Consider the following 20446-nt stretch of genomic DNA (forward strand, 5'->3'; position numbering starts at 1 on the left):
AAATGTTGGAAACAACCCAAATGTCCATCAATGGATAAATGGAAAAAAAAATGTGGTATATATCTATATATCAATACACAATGGAATATTATTCAGTTGTAAAAAAAATGAAGTACTGATACATTGTAAAATGTGGATATACCTAGAAAACATTATGCTAAGTGGAAGAATTGAGACACAAAATGTCACATATTGTAAAATTCCACTTATATGAAATGTGCAGAATAGATAAATCTGTATAAACAGTGAGCAGATTGGTGGTTGCCAAGGTCTGAAATGGGGGAGAAGGGTCAAATGGGGAATAATTGCTTAATGTGTATATGGTTTTATTTTGGAGTAATGGAAATATTTTGGCACTAGATAAAGGTAGTGGTTGCGCAACATTGTGGATGTACTAAATGTCACTGAATTGTTCATTTTAAAACAATTTTGTTACCTAATTTCACCTCAATAAAAAAAATAAAATTTAAACTAAATTTAAACAACTTGATGTTTGGCCAGGATCAGTCAAAAGAAAGAATTTCCCAACTATAGCATGCCATGACTTTTTATTGTGATATTTGTTACAAATTGTAATAAAAAATAGTTTATACATGTAAGAGTTCAAATAAAATGCAATTCAGTGATGAACTATATCAATCACAACACAGCCTGTAAATGTTAGGAACCTAATCATCTTTGCTTGAAATCTGAAGAAATATGGAGGGCTCTTGGGAGTATCCACAAAACAATAACAGGTATTTTGTTTCTCCTACATTTATTTTTATTTGTTTGAGTGAAGTTTTTGATAATGGCTATGAAAAGAGGAAATTTTCTGAATCAGAAAGGGGTCATATTCTATAGCCACAAGCATGGATTACAACCTCATTAATTTTACCTCTTACTCTTGAGGGTAGTACTAATTGATGGAGGATGATGAGTATCTCTGAAACTTGAAAATTTTAACTGCTAACAACCTTGAAATATCAGGGAAAGCCCTTGCGGTCGTACTAAATTTAAGAACTAAAATGACACTTGAAGAATTTTTGAAATCTTTTTTTTCATTGTTTATTTAATGAGGGATCTTTCACACTGAAAGCAGTCCAGAGGTCGGGACGAAGGGACGATATTGCTTGAGAAACAAGAACGTTTGTTAAATCTCGAATTGTTCTTATTTTATTTTTTCGATCTTCATGTTGCATAGCTTAATTTAGTGGACTAGGTAACTAGTCAAAATGGGAGAGTTTGAGAGAATATTACACAAATCAGGTAAATTCAGTGAAAGCTGTATCACCAAGTAACTAGAATATGAAGTATTTGTGGGAAAGGTAGAGACAAGGTTGTCACCACCAGCTACCTCTTGTTATTACCTTTATTTACTTGTGCAACATTGGTCATAGATGACCACTCCCTTCATTTTAAGAACTTTTCCTCTTGTGGCTTCTGCAATACCACACTCCCCCAGTTTCCTCTAATATCATCAGTTGCCCAATTTCAGTTTTCTTCCCAGGCTCTTTCTCTGTACCCATACCATTTTCTGTTCTGGATTCATACACTGTACCTCATCATGTCCCATACTTTTCAATTCTGTCTTTGTGCCCTGACATCAAAACCTCTATCTCCGTCTTTGACTTTCTAAAAAAACACCAGACTGTATTTTCTACATGAATATGTAGTGATCTGTAAAAAAAAAAAAAAAAAAAGTAATGCTTCTTTGTAATTGTTTGTAAGTTTTTTTAAGAACTCTTGATTTCTCAACCCTAAATCTGCTTTTCCCTCAGTATTCCATATCTCAGCCTATGTCATCACTCATGCTAACTTAGGTCCAAAATCTGAGAGTCATCTTTTATTTCTCTCTTTTCTTCATCTAATTCTTCAGTTTGTTATTTTGGCTCTACCTCCATACTATGTGAAAAACTCTTCAGTTCTCTCTGTTTACACTATATACTCCTGATATTGTGCAAGTTATCATCCTTTCTATCTGTATTATAGCACTAACTTTTTAATTGGTCTTCCTGCTTCTGTTCTATCTTTGCTGTAATATACTACGCATAGAACAACCAGAGTGATATTTTTAAAACACAAATTGAATCTTGTCAATCTCTTGCTTAAAACTCTCCAATGTCTTACTGTTGTACCTATTTATTACCATACTTCTTCCTCTGGCTTACAAAGCCTTTCATATTTAGGTCTTCAACTACCCCCTTTAAATTTATCTCCTACCACTCTTCACAGAGCCCTTCTTTCTGCTACTTGAGCTCACAGGCTTGTGTCTGTAAGGTGGTGAAATTTATATGAAATATTCTTCTGCATGATGACTCAATGGCAACCTCCCTTTTATCCTTAAAATCTCAGTTTAAATGTTATGTCTTCAGTGAGGCCATCCCTTACCACCCAAACCAAGGTAATCATTCGATCTCATCCTATCATGTCACCTGTTTTAGTTAGCTGCTTAGCTTTTTCACTATATGATATATAGTGTCATGAGAGCAGAGAATATATCTATCTTATTCACTGCTGGTTGTTTAGCATACAGTATAGTCTCTGGTTATAGAATTTGGTCAGTAAATCCTTGCTTGGGAATTCCCTGGTGGTCCAGTGGTTAGACCTCATTGCTTTTACTGCCATGGCCTGGGTTCAATCCCTGGTGGGGAACTAAGATCCCACAAGCCACATAGTGCTACCAAAAATAAAAAATAAATCCTTGTTTAATAAGACAGATAGGAGCAATATTAATTCATTGAACAACTTGTAAGGGCTGTCAAGATAAGGGGAGGACATTTGAGAAAGATGGAGAGGTTAGGGTAGAAAGTTGAAAATTTTGCTTACTTCTCAGTTTAGCCTAAACTTAACACTATGTACTGTTAGCATTTCTTTGTTATGTACAACATTCTGTTCTCACTCTAAACTCTTTCCATCCATACCCTCCATTTTAATTCCCACCTCTATCAAGATAACTCAGTTTTGTATTTCTAGCCAACATCTTTCATCTGTTCTCCAAGTCTCTATATGCAAATGCTTATTTGGTATTTCTTCTTGAATATCCCAAACTCATTTCAGATCCAACATGTCCCATGTATACTCATGATCTTTTCCTCTCAAATCTGATTGTCTTTCTGTATTCCTATGACTGATGCCTCTCTCTATCCCATTATGTAAGGCACAATCCAGAAATCTTTCTTGAAAGTTTACCCTTAAGCCTAAAATCCAATCTAGCAAGTAGTCTTGCTTACTCATCCTAAATATACACTGATTTTCCATTGCATCCCCACCTCTACCTCCTTAAAAGAAATATCTCAAATTAACAGAGCACTTACTGTGTGCCAGCACTCTTCTAAGAGCTTTTTATTTATTAACCCACTTAATCATCTCAAACACTCTGTGAAGGAGATTGTGTCATTATTTCCATTTTACAGATAAGGAATCTTGACATAAGGAGTTTATGTAAGCTGCTGGAAAGGCGTAAAGCCATGTGCAAACCTGAGCAGTTTGGAGCTAGAATCCATGTGTTTAAACATGGCACTCTCTGATTCCAAGAACCCAGTTACCTTTAGCCTTAACATGAAATAATCTTTTATGGGACCTACCATCATTGGCTCCAGCTCCAATTGGATTTGTAATTGGATTTCTAATCTGCAGCCTGATTAATGTTTTCAAGATACATATCTCTTCATTTCGCCTATTGTTGAAAACATTTTAATATTTTACATTGTTTTTGGTATAAAAATGAGTGTTCTCATTGTTACTTTCAATGTTTCTCCCTTGGCGAATCCTTCCTTGGCCTTCCTGACTAGATCAAATTCCCTATCGAATGTCTTGTTAACTCATGATCCCAGCCTCCTCTGAGTTCACCTGTACCTGCAATGTACAGTTTCTGTGCACACTGATCTTCTCCCATCTCAGGTGTTTGCATCTTTGTTTCTCTGCTCAAGGGCTTGCTTGGATGCCACTGGCAAAACCCTGAAGTTGCCTAGAATTTAATGTTCCTAGAGGCAGACCTCATCCAGTGAGGAACAATAGTTTGTTGATAAATACCCCATCTCCCCCATATATTAGTGGGGTACTTCTGACTTGTGTTCCAGAGTCTTTTAACACTTTAAAGCATCTCTAACAGAAATGAGTCTCTGTTATTCACAGAGGTAGCTCATTCATGAAAGCACTCTTTATTAATTTTTTTCCTTCCCTACATCACTTTCTCTACTACCTCACTTGTGCTTCTGTGGTTAATTCCCAAATAAACCACCTGCATTGAGTTCTTATTTCAGGGTAAGCTTTTGGAGAAACCTAAAATATGGCATCCCCATAGTTTACCCTTTAACACTACCACGTACCTCTGCTTCATAGCACATGTAGAGTTTGTTCAGATGCATAGAAGGAGGCCTGGAATAGTGTTCACCAAATGGTCATTTTTTTGGAGGATGGAATTTTTTACTTTCAGTATTGCTTTTTTCTTTTATAGGCATTATAATTTTAATACAATCAATAGCATAAAAATTTTCCAGAGCCATAAATATTAATAAAATGATATACTTTGCTTTTAGTAAGACTGTCTATAGAATACAAACTTCCAACTTTAACTTAATTTGCATGACATACATGTTCACTTTATTATTCATATACTGGCTGAAGGAAATAGCTTCAACTTTAGTGGTGAGAATATTTAATTACCACAGCCTAGAGAGGGTCCCCTTATTATGCTTTGTATGAGGTTTTGCTGAAGTAAAAATTGAAGAATTCAGGTGGCTAAAGAGATAGCATTTTGTCATACTTGAATTTTTCTTAAAATAGACTTAATATGTCATTTTGTCTCTATTTTGTAGTCTGAGTTAAAAAGAAACTATCTTGGTGTCTATATTTCACAGTTAAACCATTAGCTTTGCTGCTATAAACAAACATTTTAAAGAGGAATGAATGCAGCTCTATTTAGACAAAGTAGTATTGAAGTGTGGCCCTCAAGCTAATATGAAATGAATGGCTTTTCCTCCTTCTTTTTAACTGAAGGTAAAGTAAAAATAGAAAATGGAAAGAATTTAATCCACTCAGTATGACCCCAGCAGAAACTCAAAATACCAATAAGGGGCTTCCCTGGTGGTGCAGTGGCTGAGAATCTGCCTGCCGATGCAGGGGACACGGGTTCGTGCCCCGGTCCGGGAGGATCCCATGTGCCGCGGGGCGGCTGGTCCCCTGAGACATGGCCGCTGAGCCTGCGCGTCAGGAGCGTATGCTCCGCAACGGGAGAGGCCACAACAGTGAGAGGCCCGCGTACCGCAAAAAAACCCCAAAAAAACAAAACAAAAAAAACCCATTGCCAAATTATGTAACTGGAAATATGTTTTGTTCACCACCAATAAGGCCATCACACATAAATTCTGCTTTTTAAAATGTTTGAAGAAAATAGGGTCAATGTGAGCTTCAGAGAATAGGTATTTACAGATCACAGATTTTAAAAATGGCTTTGTAGTCAATAGAAAGCACAAGCCTTCTTTGGTTGATAAAAATGTTTCACTGAAGCCATGGAAAACTTTTTTGTTTGCTGTGACCCTAAAAGATTAATTCATAATAAGTCACTGAAAATATTATATTATGAAAATACAAGGTCCTAGAGGAGCCTCTGGAGTCAGAAGGTATGGGTCTAGTAATAAATCAAATGTGTTTTTCTTCTATTCAATTTTTAAAGATAAAAAATATTAATATTTTATGTTGGGAGAGGTTGGGACAGTGAAGACACTCATGAATTTCCAGGGGCCTTATACAGTTGGAAAATCTTAATGTGCATCTCCTTCTACTTAGAAGTATTATCCTATGGAGGGGAAATGAAAAAATGCTCAAAGACCTAGAGAGAAGAATGTTTTCATAATATGGCTTATTACAACCAGCATTTTTTTTCTTAAAGAAAATCACTTAAATGTACAATCACAAAAGAGTTAAATAAATAATTATACGTCTGTAATGAAAGATTTGCTAGCCTTTAGAAATAATAAACAAATAGTCATTGACAGGAAAAATGTTCACGATCTATTGTTAAGTGAAAAAAGTATGTTTCCAAATATGTAAGACATAAAGTCACGTTTAACAAGGACATATGTCTGCATATTTGAATATGTAGACAAAATCTGAATGAAACACAGTAGTCACCCCTTACCAGTGGGGGATACATTCCAAGATGTATGTGCCTGAAACTACAGATAGTGCAGAATCCTATATATACTATGTTTTTTCCTATACTAATGAAGGGTAGCATATACAGTGTGGATACATGGGACAAACGGATGATTCACGTTCCAAGCGGGAAAGAGTAGGATGGCGTGAGATTTCATAACACTATTCAGAATGGCCCACCATTTAGAACCTAGGAATTTTTTATTTCTGGAATTTTCCATTTAATATTTCAGACTTGGTTGACCATGTATAACTAAAACCAAGGAAAGCAAAACAGCAGATGAGGGGGGACGAATATATACAATATTGTAAATCATGATCGATTTAGTATAAGATTGCAGCCTTCTTTTTTACTCTATTTTTAACTATATTTTCTAATTTTTCTGCAATGACTATTACTTCTATAATAACAGGTAAATAAAAGTTACAAAAATAAGACGTAACTCGACTTTATATCTGACAAGTCACTTAATTCTCTCTTTTTGTATTACAGTGAAAGTTAACTGAGAAACACGTGTGAAACCTTTGGCAGAGACTGAGCACTTAATAAATTTGACTTTCATGGAATCTGAAAGTCATGCCTCTGCCACAATTTAGGAATGTGACCTTGAGCAAATTTAACTTCGAGTTTTATTTAACCTAATGGATAGTATTAAGGAGCTACACTGATTTTAAGGCTTCACTTCCAATCATTTTATTTTATGGAGAATCTAGTATAACAAACTGGATGTAGCAGTATTATTTTCAATATATTAGAAGTATATATGTTTATACAACCAGAGGAGGGGAAAATGAAATACGAGGAGTGGGCTTTTGTCAATCTGTAGAAATGTTTATGCTAGAATCAACAACGCATCCCACCTAAAGGCCACATGAATATAATTCAGAACGTAAAGTATGGGCAAGTTGAGAGGAGCAAGGGAGATGAAGTAATAAGTTTGCCAGGCTATCCTAGAAAAGAACTAGGCCTAGACAACTCAACTATTGCAGCCACTTAAAAGGTGACTGCACTGCTGGCCACTTCCATGGGTCAAAAGGATTAACATTAAAGAGAGATATTTCAAAATTTAACCTTTATAATATTCAGAAATAGAAGTAAAGTCCAACATTCCATGGTAAGATCCCAAGCAAGAGCCCCAAGGCAGCCACCCCAGTTATTCTTCTCAAGGGATGAGCCAGGCAGGTTGACAATTAAAAATCTCCCAATCTTGAGTAGCTTGGGTATGCCTTCTGTTCCTGGTTCCTAAATTGATTTTAAAAGGAAACAATGGGAAATATATTGGATCATTGGCTTCAAACATCCCTGGCTCTTTGGTAGGACCTAGATGAATACTACATCCTATTCAATATAAAACTGTTTAAGTGAGAATAGATTGCTGGTGAAGGAGAATATTAGTTCTAGGAATTTCAGTGGCAAAGGTCATGGCTGCCTCTATTTGTGCCCAAATGAAATGTGAAAAGGAAGTGATGATATAGTGAATGAAATATTCTTAAATTGGCAGTGCAGAAACTTGGTTTTTAGCCCTAGTTTTTCTGCTAACTATGCAATTTTTTTTTTTTTTTTTTTTTTTTGCGGTACGTGGGCCTCTCACTGTTGTGGCCTCTCCCGTTCTGGAGCACAGGCTCCAGATGCGCGAACTCAGTGGCCATGGCTCACGGGCCCAGCCGCTCCGCTGCATATGGGATCTTCCCGGACCGGGGCACGAACCCGTGTCCCCTGCATCGGCAGGCGGACCCTCAACCACTGCGCCACCAGGGAAGCCCCTAACTATGCAATTTTATGTGAGTTATATTACCTTCATGAACTTCGGTTTCCTTCTCTAGATAAACAGACTTCATACTATGTATTTGTATCCTATGGCTTCCATAACAAATACCACCAGCTTATAATTACAGAACTTCAGTCTCTTATAGTTCTGAAGGCAGCAAGTCTGAGATCAGTTTTACTGGGTCAAAATTAAAGCAGAAACTAACACACCATTGTAAAGCAATGATACTCCAATAAAGATGTTAAAGAATAAACAAATAAATAAAATACTGGTAATGACAAAAAAAAAATGAAGTTAGCAGAGCCACACTCTCTCTGCAGGCTATAGGGGAGCATCTATTCTTGTCTCTTCAGCTTCTGGTGGCTTTTAGCATTCCTTGGCTTATGGCTACATGACTTCAATCTCTGCCTCTTTCTTCACATTGACTTCTTGTGTGTGTGTGTGTGTGTGTGTGTGGTATGGAATCTTACTCTATGTCCTTTTTATAAAGATATATAGGGAACTTAGGGCCCATCCAGATAACTGGATCCTCCAATCTGAAGATCCTTAACATAATCAAATCTGTGAAGACATTTCATAAAAGATAACAGAGGTTCTTGGAATTAGGATATTTTTCAGGAGGCCATTTTTTGACCTACTATCACCACTTGGTTGAAAAGGTACAGTTTTATAATTCAGTAACTCTTTAGGGAGAAGCACTTTGTTCTTTAAAAATTCCTTGGAGTCCTAGCGACAGAATGAGAAGTAAAACAGAGCTTCTTGGCTCCATTCTACTTCTCTTTCCACCCCAAACTATCTATTTCTGAAAAAAGGTACAAATGTGTGTGTGGGGGGGTAAAAATTAAATGACTCCTTTAGCTATATCACAGAATATTTTAAAGTAGCATTCTAAAACCCAGTCTTGCAGAGGAAGCTGTGTAGACAGCCCATCAAGTATCTAAGTCAAAAAAGTATTTAATAAAAAATCCTAAACGAGATATTTTTTGCCATTTTTGCTAGCAGATCTGAAACTCATGATGGTACAAAAATTAGGAAAGGACCATAATATGTTTTGACAACAATAGAGAGCCCTCTAAAAACTGTTAAAATAAAATACATTAGAATAAACTATGAAATTTAGGTCTTTGCTTCAATTTCAAAAAAAGGCAAATCCAGCAGATCAATGAAAATACTTCCTATTTAAAAATGATACATTTATAGGCCATTTTCACAGTAACTAAGAAAGAATAGTAACTGGAAACTTTGGTTGCAGAGTATAATTTCAAGATCAGTTTCTCTCCAAGATTAAGTGGAAGGATCTAGAACTCCTGAAAGTGAGTTCCTGTGACTTTTCCAGACAACATGACTGATGGACAAGATTGGATTCAATGCAGATTCAGTAGAGCATTCAAAAATATAGTGCAAGTGGAGTAAGGATGCCATTAATCATCCAGCTGGGCTCTGAATTCAGGGTAAAGGAACTGAGGTCGAATACTTAGCAGCATTCAGTCTTAGACTTCGGAATGTTTTAAAGTGACTGCTATGAAATATGAAATATATTAACTAAATAGCATACCATCACCATCATCACAAATTTGGAATGATGGACCATTATTCTGATGATAATTCTGGAGTGTGGTGAGTGAAGAAAAACATCTAACATTTGATTCCCTTCCACCCCCACTACAGGCTCTTTTCAAAGCCTTAAACAATAAATATTCATTCATGTATTCGTTCAATATTTATAAAATGACAGCTCTACAATATGGAAAACACTGGGAATAGTTTGACTTCATCTTTGTCCTTAGAAATTTCCAGCTAATCAAGGTAGACAAACTAAAAAACTGAGATTCTGAGGATTGTAAACGGTTATGAGCAGAGAGACAGGGTTGATTAAGTCTGCTGGGGAAAAGTAATTTATATGTGTATGGGGAGAATGTCCCAAATAAGGTGTGATAGAATGTGAATAAGCATAGAGTTTAGAGATGTAGGGTAGCAAGGCAACAATATGCTTCTTCCTTGAATATTGGAGTTAAGGAAGAGATGAAGGGGGAGAGGTTTCAATGTTAAGGAGGAATTTTGAAAATTTCACATCAAATGATCATAATAAAATAAAATATGAAGTTGTCTACTGAACACAATGCAAAAGGAAATTGATGTTTAGAGAAACATAGAAATGATTTTAAACAGAGCACAGTGGAATCCACAGACAGTGGAAACACAAACAACAAAATCCATGACATGTTTAGAAAAAAAAAAGGAATACTAAGTAGTAATGAGGAACCAACTTGAGAATTTTAATTACGTAGTGGAAAATTGTAGAATTATTAGAATAGAAAACATAACTGGCCAATAAATTAGAACAGATAAAATAAGTATTGGAGATTTCCTGGTGCTAGTGGTTGGAAAGGTTAGAAACCTAAAGGTCTGCTAAAGGATGAATAAATCAGGGGCAGTAATATGGGCAGTCATTATCAGAATGATTGTAGAACCCATTCTGTGAGAGAAGGTGCTGAATGGGAAAGAAGGGTAAGAAATGGAATAATAGCCTGCGAGACCAGGTTGAGGTTAAGTAACCAGGAATCATAATCAAGATAGTGACAAGTGCAGTTGGTCAAAAGGATAGGGACAAGTGAGAATGCAAGGAGTTGTATTCAGAAAAAGGAATTGCAGAGCTGGAAGGAGTTTTAAGTATACCTTTTTCATTAAATAGTTTGAGACACTGAAGATAATGGAACCTGTGTGGCTATGGTAAGCAGATGTGTTGCTGTTTAAATCATCGAAGGTAACAGAGGCCAGAGTTGAAAGGAAAATGAAGAGAAGCCTGGCACTGAATTCACTGAAGATAGTGAAATGATTTCATGGAGGTCAATGGCTATTTGTGAACACTGGGCTAGGGCAGGGCATTCATTCATTTATTGCACAAATACTTATTGCCTACTCTGTGCCTGGCATGCTTCAGTAGTGAACAAAACTATATCAATACAAAGCCTCTGCTCTCATATAATACACATTCTAGTTGGAAATTAAATAAATGAGCAAACAAAATAATGTCAGGTGGTGGTAAGGCATATGAAGAAAAATAAAGCAGGGTTATTATACTGTGATATATAAGCTTAGGGAAGAACTCAAATAGGGGATAACATTTGACAGTAGAGGTGAGACCTGATGAAAGAAAGTCAGATGGATATCTTCAGGAAGGGTGGTTCAGACAAATAAGAAAGCAAATACAAAAACCCGGGGGCAGAAACATGATTGGAACATATGACTAACAGCAAAGAGGAAAATGTGACTCATGTACAGGATGTGTATATGAGATTAGGTGTGGAGGCAGAGGCAGAAGTAAGTGAGAAGGGAGAATCCAGAGGAAGAGTGTGTTGGGCTTTATAAACCAAAATAGTGACTTTGGATTTTACTGTGGGTGAAATGGGAAGTTGGCAGTCTAATTAATAAACTGTAGGGAGAGGAAGGGTGAGACTAGGGGAAATTATTAGGAAAGCAATTTAATATCTGTTGGCCAGTTTTGGTTGCTTGGGCTCTGGTGGCCTGGTGAAGATGATGAGAAGTGGTTGGAAACTGGATACATATTACTGAAGAATTGGATGTAGGGGGCGGGGAGTGGTTAATGTTGGCTCTAAGATTTTTAGCCCAAATAAATTGCCACTGGACTGGAGAATACTGGGTGTTGGGCAGGTTAGAGGGTGAAGAAAAATCAGTGATTCATTTTGGTCATGTTAAGTATGAGATGTGACCAAGACAACCGTAAAATTCCCCTCAGATTGACTAAGCTTTAGGCAGATTTCTTCCTGACTGTAGGCCCCTGACATCCCTTTTTAAAGAACATTTATGTTAGAAATACGCAAGAGAAAACTTCCTCTGCCCCTTTGAGATGCAAATCTTCTACAATCCAGAGGTCTTTCTCAAGGACCTGGGAGAAATCTCTTTGAAATAATCAAGGAAGCACCCTTATCTCACAGTTTCTGTGGGAGGTTTGGAGCCTAACTACAATAAGCACGCATTACCAAAGTTGATGGCCTAGTCACCTTGACCAACCTCACCCCAGTCCTTATGTACTCTTGCTTTTGTTTCAGTAGAATTGAGTTCAGTCTCTCTCCCCTATTGCAATAATCTTGAATGAAGTCTTCCTTGTCTAACTGGTCTAATGTGATTTTTCTTTTATATATGTTTATTAGCTATCTAAATCAAGATATCAATATATGAAGGCGTATAAGTCTGGAGTTACAGGGAGCGGTTCAGGACAGAAATGTAAATTTAGAAACTTTCAGGGTAGCAATCATATTTAAATCTGTGAGACAGAGGCAGATCACTTGGGTTAGAGGATGGAGTTCTGCAATATTCCAGTATTTAGAGATATGGGATATGGAAAGGATTAACCAAAGGAAACTGAGAAGGGACAGCTAGTTTGGTACTCCAAAGGTCAAGTACAGAAATCGATCCAAGTAACAATGATCAGCTGTATCAAACAATTCTGATTGACCCAATTGGATAACTGATAAATGACCACTTGATTGTATAATACAGAGGTCTTCTGTGCCCTTGGTAAGAGCAGCCTCAGTGGAGTGGCAAGTATACAAGTCTGAATGTAGTGGGAACAAGAGGGCATGGGAGGAGAGGAAGGAGGAACTGCCCTAAAAAACTCTTTTTGAGAAATGTTGCTTAAAAATAGCAGAGAAATGGGGCAGAAACTTTAAGGGATATAGAATCAAGGAAGATTTCTTTAAGATGGTATGTATTTGTATACTAATAGAAATAAACCATGAAATAAATAAAATAGAAGAGAGCAGTGACCTTGGGTATACTGAAGAGGATGAGTTCCACTACTTAAGTGAATGGATTGGCCTTAGATAGAAAAAAAAGGGTAATTTGTTCCTTGACTTTCAGGCAGAGTATATGGGTCTTGATGTTGGTAGACATGGTGGTACGGGCATCTGGGAATCTTCTAATTGCTTCCACTTCCTCAATGAAATCAAAAGCACACTCATTAGTTGAAAATGTGGTAGGGGAAGAAGGTGGTGGAAGTTTTAGGACAGAAAATTATGTTAATGATGAGATTTAGGTATGACCATAGCTGAGGTGGGATAGAGGCAATAGCACTGGATAGTGAGGCCATGTATTGGAGTAAAAAATTTGTGGCTATTGAAATCAATAAGAAATATGAGAGGAATAGTCATGGAGAATAGATAACTGGGAACTAAAATCTCCAGGGAATTATGACAAGCAATTCAGAGGCCTGTAGATGGCTGAGTCAAAGAGAATTACTGGGTGTTAAACGTGTTGGACAGCATCACATTCATAGAAATGGGGAGTTTTAGGAAGAAGGGAGGGGTCGTCAAATGAAAAAGCAATGAGTAGGAAGGAGGATACCCTGTCTTCAGTGACATTGATATAAGACATATGAAAAGATTGGCAGATATCTCTTCGGATGGGCAATAGATGGTTTTCAGCAGGGACTTGTTTTACAGTTCATTATGTGTATTTATTCAGTGTTCTGTGAAATGTTAAAATTTGATATGGTACTTTGAAAATTAGTGGATATAAGAAACATCCAAGGAACTTGCTTTAAAATGCAGATAGATACTCAGTCAGGTGATCACCTTTAACACCATAAGTGATGTCTTGTTGATCATATGTACCATTGCTACCTATGATGTGATGAGCGTGGCACTTCACTTCAGTGGTCTTCCTCCCCCAAACCCATAAGCACGTTACAATTATAAGAAAACTGTCACACAAACTCCAGCTGAGGAACATACTACAAAATACCTGATCGGCGTTCTTCAAAATCGTCAGGGTCATCAAAAATAAGGAAAATCTGAGGGACTGTCACAGCCAAGAGGAGCCAGAGGAGACCTGATGATTAAATACAATGTGGTATCCCGGATGGGATCCTGAAACAGAAAATGACATTGGGTTGAGGGGGGACTAAAGAAATCTCAATAAATTATGAGGTTCAGTTAATAATAATATGTTAATATTGGTTTACTAGTTATGACAAATGTACCATAGTAGTGTAATATATTGACAATGGAGGAGATTAGGTACGGAGAATACATAGGTACAGGGACTGTATGTATTACTTTAGAACTTTTCTATAAATCTAAAACAATTCTGAAATTAAAAGTTTATTTTGATAAATGCAGATGCTTGGGTGGTAAGACACAAGAGCATACCTTTTAAAAAAATTGAAGTATAGTTTACATGCAGTGAAATGCTGAGATCTTGTTCCAATTTTAGTCAGTTTTTATGAATGCATATCAAGATATAGAGCATCTCTGGCACCCAAGAAATCTTCCCATGCCCCTTCCCAGTCAGTATCTCCCTCCCAGAAGCAACCACTGATCTGGTATCTATAAACACAACTTAGCTTTTCCTAGTCTAGAAAGCCATATAAGTGTATCACATACTGTGTACTTTTTTGCATAAACTTCTTTCAGTACGTTTGTGAAATTTATCTTCGTTGTTAAGTGTATCAGTTGTTTGTTCTTTTTATTGCTAAGTAGATTTCTATTGTGTGAATGTGGTCCAATTTATTTAAAAATCCTTCTGTTGATAATTATTTTTAATAACCACGGAAGTTATTTTGAGGCAGGTGGACCACAGATACCATTTGCAGAAACATTACTGTAAAAAGTAGATGCTCACTCCACTGTCTCTTAATTAATAAACTTTTCCAAGCATGAAAAGATAACTGAATATCTGAGAACCTTAATATACCTGCAAAATAATGTGTCAAGCCTGTCTTACTAGCCAGATAAAGCTGAAAAATTAGCAACAGTAGTCTCATAATGAAAAAGCAAGATATATTAGAATGTCTACATAGGCAACAGAAAGAATTTGCACTCTGCGAGGTCTCATTTGTCTTTAGTTAGTGGATGATGTTGATTTGTTTATCGGTCTTCAGAGGCTGCTGAGAACAAAGGATGAATGCAGGCAGTGTGCTTTCTGATGAGGCAGTAAACATCACTGGCAAGAGTTGGGTGGTCGGGCCAACGCCAATGACAAGGTAACCTTCTGAGTCTGTGTAACACCCTGTATTAGACATAATATGCACACTGCTAGAGTGTTTACATGAATGATGTGGGAAAGGAAACAGCCTGATAAACTGCAGGGAAGAAAAAAAGACAAACAGTTGGAAAGAATACATATCATAATTCAAAAGACAGGAAGAAACAAGGAGTTAAGGGTACAAACTTGTTACTTACAGCTCTCTGGGGTGCAATAATTGAGACTAAGAACACAAATAAATATTCTGAATAGGAAAAGAAAGCTGTTGCTGAAACTCTTGTTTAGGATGTATATTACCATGGCAGTAAGCTTCTTCTGTTCCCATAGAGACCCAGATTCTCCAGCCTCAGACTAACTAAGCATTTGGGACTATCTTCATCAGCTTTATGAGAAATGCAAGAATGAATTGAAATCTGTTTGTACTCTTTCCATATCCAGTGGCTGCAATTTTTCGCTCATGTGTATTTTCTCTTTTGCTCATTCTCATTATCTCTTTTTTCCCTTCTTCTGTTTGGATGTTTTATCTTGTGTATATCCTTTTAATTTAAAATTTTTACTTTGTCGATAATATTTCTAAAGCTTATGTTGGTATTTAAATGAAAATTAGTATTTTAAAGTAGATTTGGAGGAATTAGGAAGTCCAAAAACTGAAGCCATTGAAGAAATGATCTGTATGGCTTTAAAAGAACATTTGTTTCCTCCTGTAGTATAGCCGCATGAATCTGAAATGGTGATGCCTTGTAAATGACCTCAATTCCCAGGGAAAAACCTAAGGGCCTTCCCTAAATTTCACAAGGAAGTCAGTTGATAAGAATCAGCCAGGATTAGCCAACCTTGCTTTCCAGAAGCAAGCATGAGCTCATCTGATTAGCTGTTTAGATAGGCTGCAAAATGCCCCCAAGATTATGTGATGGTTTAATGCTTGGCCTTGTTACACAGTAATAATTTGGTTTCCTAATGATTTGTGGCTATTTCATATACAGCCTGACTTTGGTACACTAGATTCAAGGGTAATTCTTAGACAGCTGGAAGTAAAAATCTCCAAATCCTGGAATTTGTGTGGACAACGGAGGTAATTTTAATTATCGGCAGAATCAAGAATAATGTGCTGAAGGATTATGAACCCTGTCTTGAGTCAAACTTTTCAATGACTTCTCATTCAGCTCACCAAATTCTTACTTCTTGGATATAATGCTTCTTTATGTCTGCATGCACATCGTTACTATGCTGATGAGCGTGTCAGGCTCAGGGTTTCTTAAAATCTCTGACCATGCCATGACTGCAAAGTAGGCCACAAGACTATGCCTTACCTTGGGATTTTCTTGTTTTCTTTAGCCTCTATGCTGCAGTTAGGGCATATTTCCTCCTTTGATACAGCTAGCTGGTCAGGGTTTAGTTAAGAGGCTGTATCTCATGCTTAAAAATGAATAGTCAGGAGCCAAACTTGGGTTGGGTTCAAATCTCTCTCTGCTATTATCTCTTCAAGTGCCCTGGGAAAGTTGTTTAAGCTCTCTGTGTCTCATTTGCTCCATCTTTAAACCAGGAGATTAAAATAATACACACAAGTAGTGTACAGTGTTCATTTGATGATTGAATGAGTTATTATAAAGCACTTGGAACAGTCATAGAGTGTAGGAGGGACTTACCATATGCTAGCCATTAGTGTTTTTGTTGCTTTAATGTTTTTTTCTTTCTATCACTTCTATCTTAGTTGGCAGGATGCCTTTGATTGGTGATTTTTGTCCTACTCAGAATGCATTCCATTAAATAAACATGTGTACACATCTCAGGATTTACATAGAGCTTACTGCAGCATTCTTACGTTGCTCATGGTCGTGGTGATGTTTACTAGATTGCTTACTACAACTCTCTGTGGTGTATCAACATTAGAGCCTCCATTTCAGAGACGTGTGAGCTATAGCCAGAGAGGTAATATATATTGAGCAAGGTTGCCCAATTGGTTACAAGAACTCATCTCATAGCTAACATTTTCAGACCCCTTGGGGAAAGACTTTAGACTAATCCATGAAGAACCTAATTTGCTAAAGAACACTCTGAAAGAAAAGAGCTTGTTTGTTTGAATGGTGTACTTATGGCCAATTTTTATAATTTATTTCTGACACTGCAATGATGTCATTTATACAATATAAGTTTTCAACAAGAAATAGTGCTGTTTTCTAATATCAATAATGACAATAAAGGAGGTCAGTTAATTCTGTCTGTCTTTTTCTATTTATTTGTTTGTATGTTAGTCAGCTCAGGGTTGCCATAACAAAATACCATTGACTGTGTGGCTTAAACAACATGAATTTGTCTTCTACAGTTCTGGAAGCCAGGAAGTCCAAGATCAAGTTACAGGCTGATTTACTTCTTTAGTAAAGCCTCTCTTCGTGGCTTGCAGATGGCTGTCTTCTTGCTGTGTCCTCACATGGCAGGTTGGGGCGGGGGGAGAGAGAGAGAGAGATGAGAGAGAGATAGTTAAGTTTATATGATGTCATGAGGGTGGAGCCTTCATAAAGAGATCAATGCCCTTATAAGAAGAGACACCAGAGAGTTAAAGAATCCTATGTTTTTAAGCCTAAAAATACAGCATAAATATGAGCACCAATTTTACTGAGAGAGGTTTAATAAAAGCTAAGCTATTTGAATGTGAGAAGTCTCAAAATATTTGTATTAAGGGGCAGACACATAAGGTAGACACCTTCCACATCAGATACAATCATAGTAAAAGTTGGCAGGTGCCTAGATGATATTATAAATCATGAGTTTCTTAAATTCCCTCTGTCTTTCTCAAAGCCAGTCAATTGCTAGAGTCTGAAATTACCAATGTGTGAGGGTCAAGATTGCAGTGTGAATATGTTCCCTGGAGAGTAGGAGATAGTAAGTCCTAAGCACAGGAAATTTCTCCTTCACAAGAGAGAGAAGGGAACTAGGGAATGGGGTATTTCCAAGTTTGGAAATGGAGGGAGAAGAGAAGGGTAGGGCCATGACCCTGGCGTGTCCCATTAGAATCCCATGGCAGGCCAGGAATAGGACAGACAGAATGAGATCCTCTAGGTGCAGAATGGTGCCTAAAAGATAACAAGGGCCCTTATTGGTATGGTTGGTTTATTAATGTTTCACATATAAAAATAACCTGATGACCATCAGGAAACCATCATAACATCACGTTTCATGACTATTGCTGTTTTTTTCAGATAAGTAAAAAGTTAGAGACGTGGAACTTCAGTTCTCTTTAGCAGGTAATTAAGTATGTGACAATCAGATGAGGAAAGGCTTTAAAACTGAAAAGTATACACTTTGGTTTTCTTAGAAGGAACTCTTTGGGTTTATGTTCACTTGAAATGCTGAGCAGCTTAAATGATATTTTATAATAACAATAATGAGAGACTCTGTAAATCTTTAGTTGTTTCCAACAAAAGGGAGGGCCTAATTAACTATTACTCAGTTAATTTACAATTAATAATTCATATTTTAAAATAGGCTTAATATGGGAAAATACTAAAAGTGAAAAGCTCCATTCCAATTTTATTATTGTGAAGTTGCATCATAATTAGAATTTCACCAGAACTTATATTGTAGCATTAGCAAACTGAGACATGAAATAGTAAATAACAGTTGTAAGGATTTTGTTAACTTCCTAAACTCTTAGTGATTAACCATTCATAAGAATTATTTATAATGTCATTTTTATTATGTCACCAAGTAGTTAATATTTCAACATGGTTATAACCCAGCTAAAAATGTGAGTTTTTCAGTTAAAGTCAGAGCAGCAAAAATACCTTTTCAGTTAGTAGCAGTATTGCCCAATAGAGTTCCTGTAAAGCAAGGTTTCTCCACCATGGAATTATTGACATTTAAGAGTGGGTCATTTTTTGTTGTGTGGGCTGTCCTATGATGGTAGGAGGCTTAGCCGCATCTCCAGGCTCTACCCACTAGATGCCAGTAGCAGCATCTTTTCAGTGTGACAACCAAAAATGTCTCCAGAGACTGCCATTTGTCCCCCAGCCTGGGCCAGGGGGAAGGGATATGGCCCCTGGTTAAGCACTGCTATAAGGGAATAAATATTCCTGGTTTTTACATGGTGAATGGCTTAGCCTTTGGTGGTTGGCCCAATAATAGACTTAGATTTTATGGCCCTGAGTCACACTTCAAGTAGAATTATCTCATCTGACTCATTCTGAACCTAAGCTAATAGAGAGCAATGTGCACAATTCTCAGGATTACTAATTTTGATGACTAAGTGCTTTAATGGTTCCATAATTCAGACTCTCTGTTGCTTGCTATATATGTACCTTGAGGAAATTATGAAATTTGAAATGACATTTCTTCTAAGCATCATGAAGAGTGACAGAGCCAGCATGATTACAACAAATATAGAAGGATTTTTAAAAATGTTTTTGTTCATCTTCTTGGCACGTTGGGCTAGTATCTTTCTGGACCTCTTTCATTGGCCCAGCTTCTTTCTTTAGTCTGATTCATTTTCTCAGGGATGTATCTATGAAAACAAAAACACACAGGTATTTCCAATTTTACTGAAGGTTCATTATACTGAAGATGGGGTCTAATGGATCAGGTGATAGATATCTGTCTCTGCCACACACACACACACACACACACACACACACACACACACACACATACATTCCTGTGGGTGATGGAAAGCAAACATATATAAAATTTGAAAGAAAAATCTGAAAAACTATTTAAAGTTTTTTTTTTAAATGACAAAGGGAAAAGCAGTATGGAATTCTTTCTATAATAGCACTAACCAGATGTGAGTACACACAGAATGGCCAAATCTAGGAATAAAGTGCTCCCAAAGATAAACTATACTGGAATAGCATTACTCTTTAGCAATTGCTATTTTTCTAAAAATTGCCCTTTATATTAGACTAAAACTTTTCACTGTAGGGTTTTAATATGTTGTGTTTTAATGTTAGCAATAAATGAATAATGCATGGGTGGTGTAGATTTGCTTAAAGACAATTATTTTAAAACTCTAGTCTGTCAACAGTGAAAGAGCATGTGAGATCCTTTAAAGTCTTAGTGTACCTACTTATAGAGCACCAATAGTGGAGGAGTAGAAGGCAAGGCTGGGGAAGGAACCAGAATAATTTTTTGAGAGCCTTCACCCAACATAGGAGCACCTCAATACATAAGGCAAATGCTAACAACCATGAAAGGAGAAATCGGCAGTAGCATAATAATAGTAGGGGACTTTAACACCCCACTTACACCAATGGACAGATCATCCAAACAGAAGATAAATAAGGAAACACAAGCTTTAAATGACACAATAGACCAGATAGATTGAACTGATATTTATAAAACCTTCCACCGGAAAGTGGCAGAATACACTTTCTTCTCAAGTGCACATGGAACATTCTCCAGGATAGATCACGCCTTGGGTCACAAATCAAGCCTCAGAAAATTTAAGAGAACTGAAATCGGGCTTCCCTGGTGGCGCAGTGGTTGAGAGTCCGCCTGCCGATGCAGGTGACACAGGTTTGTGCCCCGGTCCGGGAAGATCC

The 20446-nt window shown here is 36.9% G+C and overlaps 1 protein-coding gene across 1 annotated transcript in view; it reads left to right on the forward strand.

The window, feature by feature from the left end:
• Positions 1-20446, forward strand: part of TMEM196 (transmembrane protein 196) — a 289255-nt gene that overhangs the window by 81750 nt on the left and 187059 nt on the right. The window contains exon 3 of the mRNA XM_073809642.1: positions 14809-14910. Within this exon, the coding sequence (XP_073665743.1) occupies positions 14828-14910 (83 nt within the window). The 5' untranslated portion in view covers positions 14809-14827. The remainder of the gene's footprint in view (positions 1-14808; positions 14911-20446) is intronic.

The sequence above is a fragment of the Tursiops truncatus genome, chromosome 9, assembly GCF_011762595.2.
Source record: "Tursiops truncatus isolate mTurTru1 chromosome 9, mTurTru1.mat.Y, whole genome shotgun sequence".
Taxonomy (NCBI): domain Eukaryota; kingdom Metazoa; phylum Chordata; class Mammalia; order Artiodactyla; family Delphinidae; genus Tursiops; species Tursiops truncatus.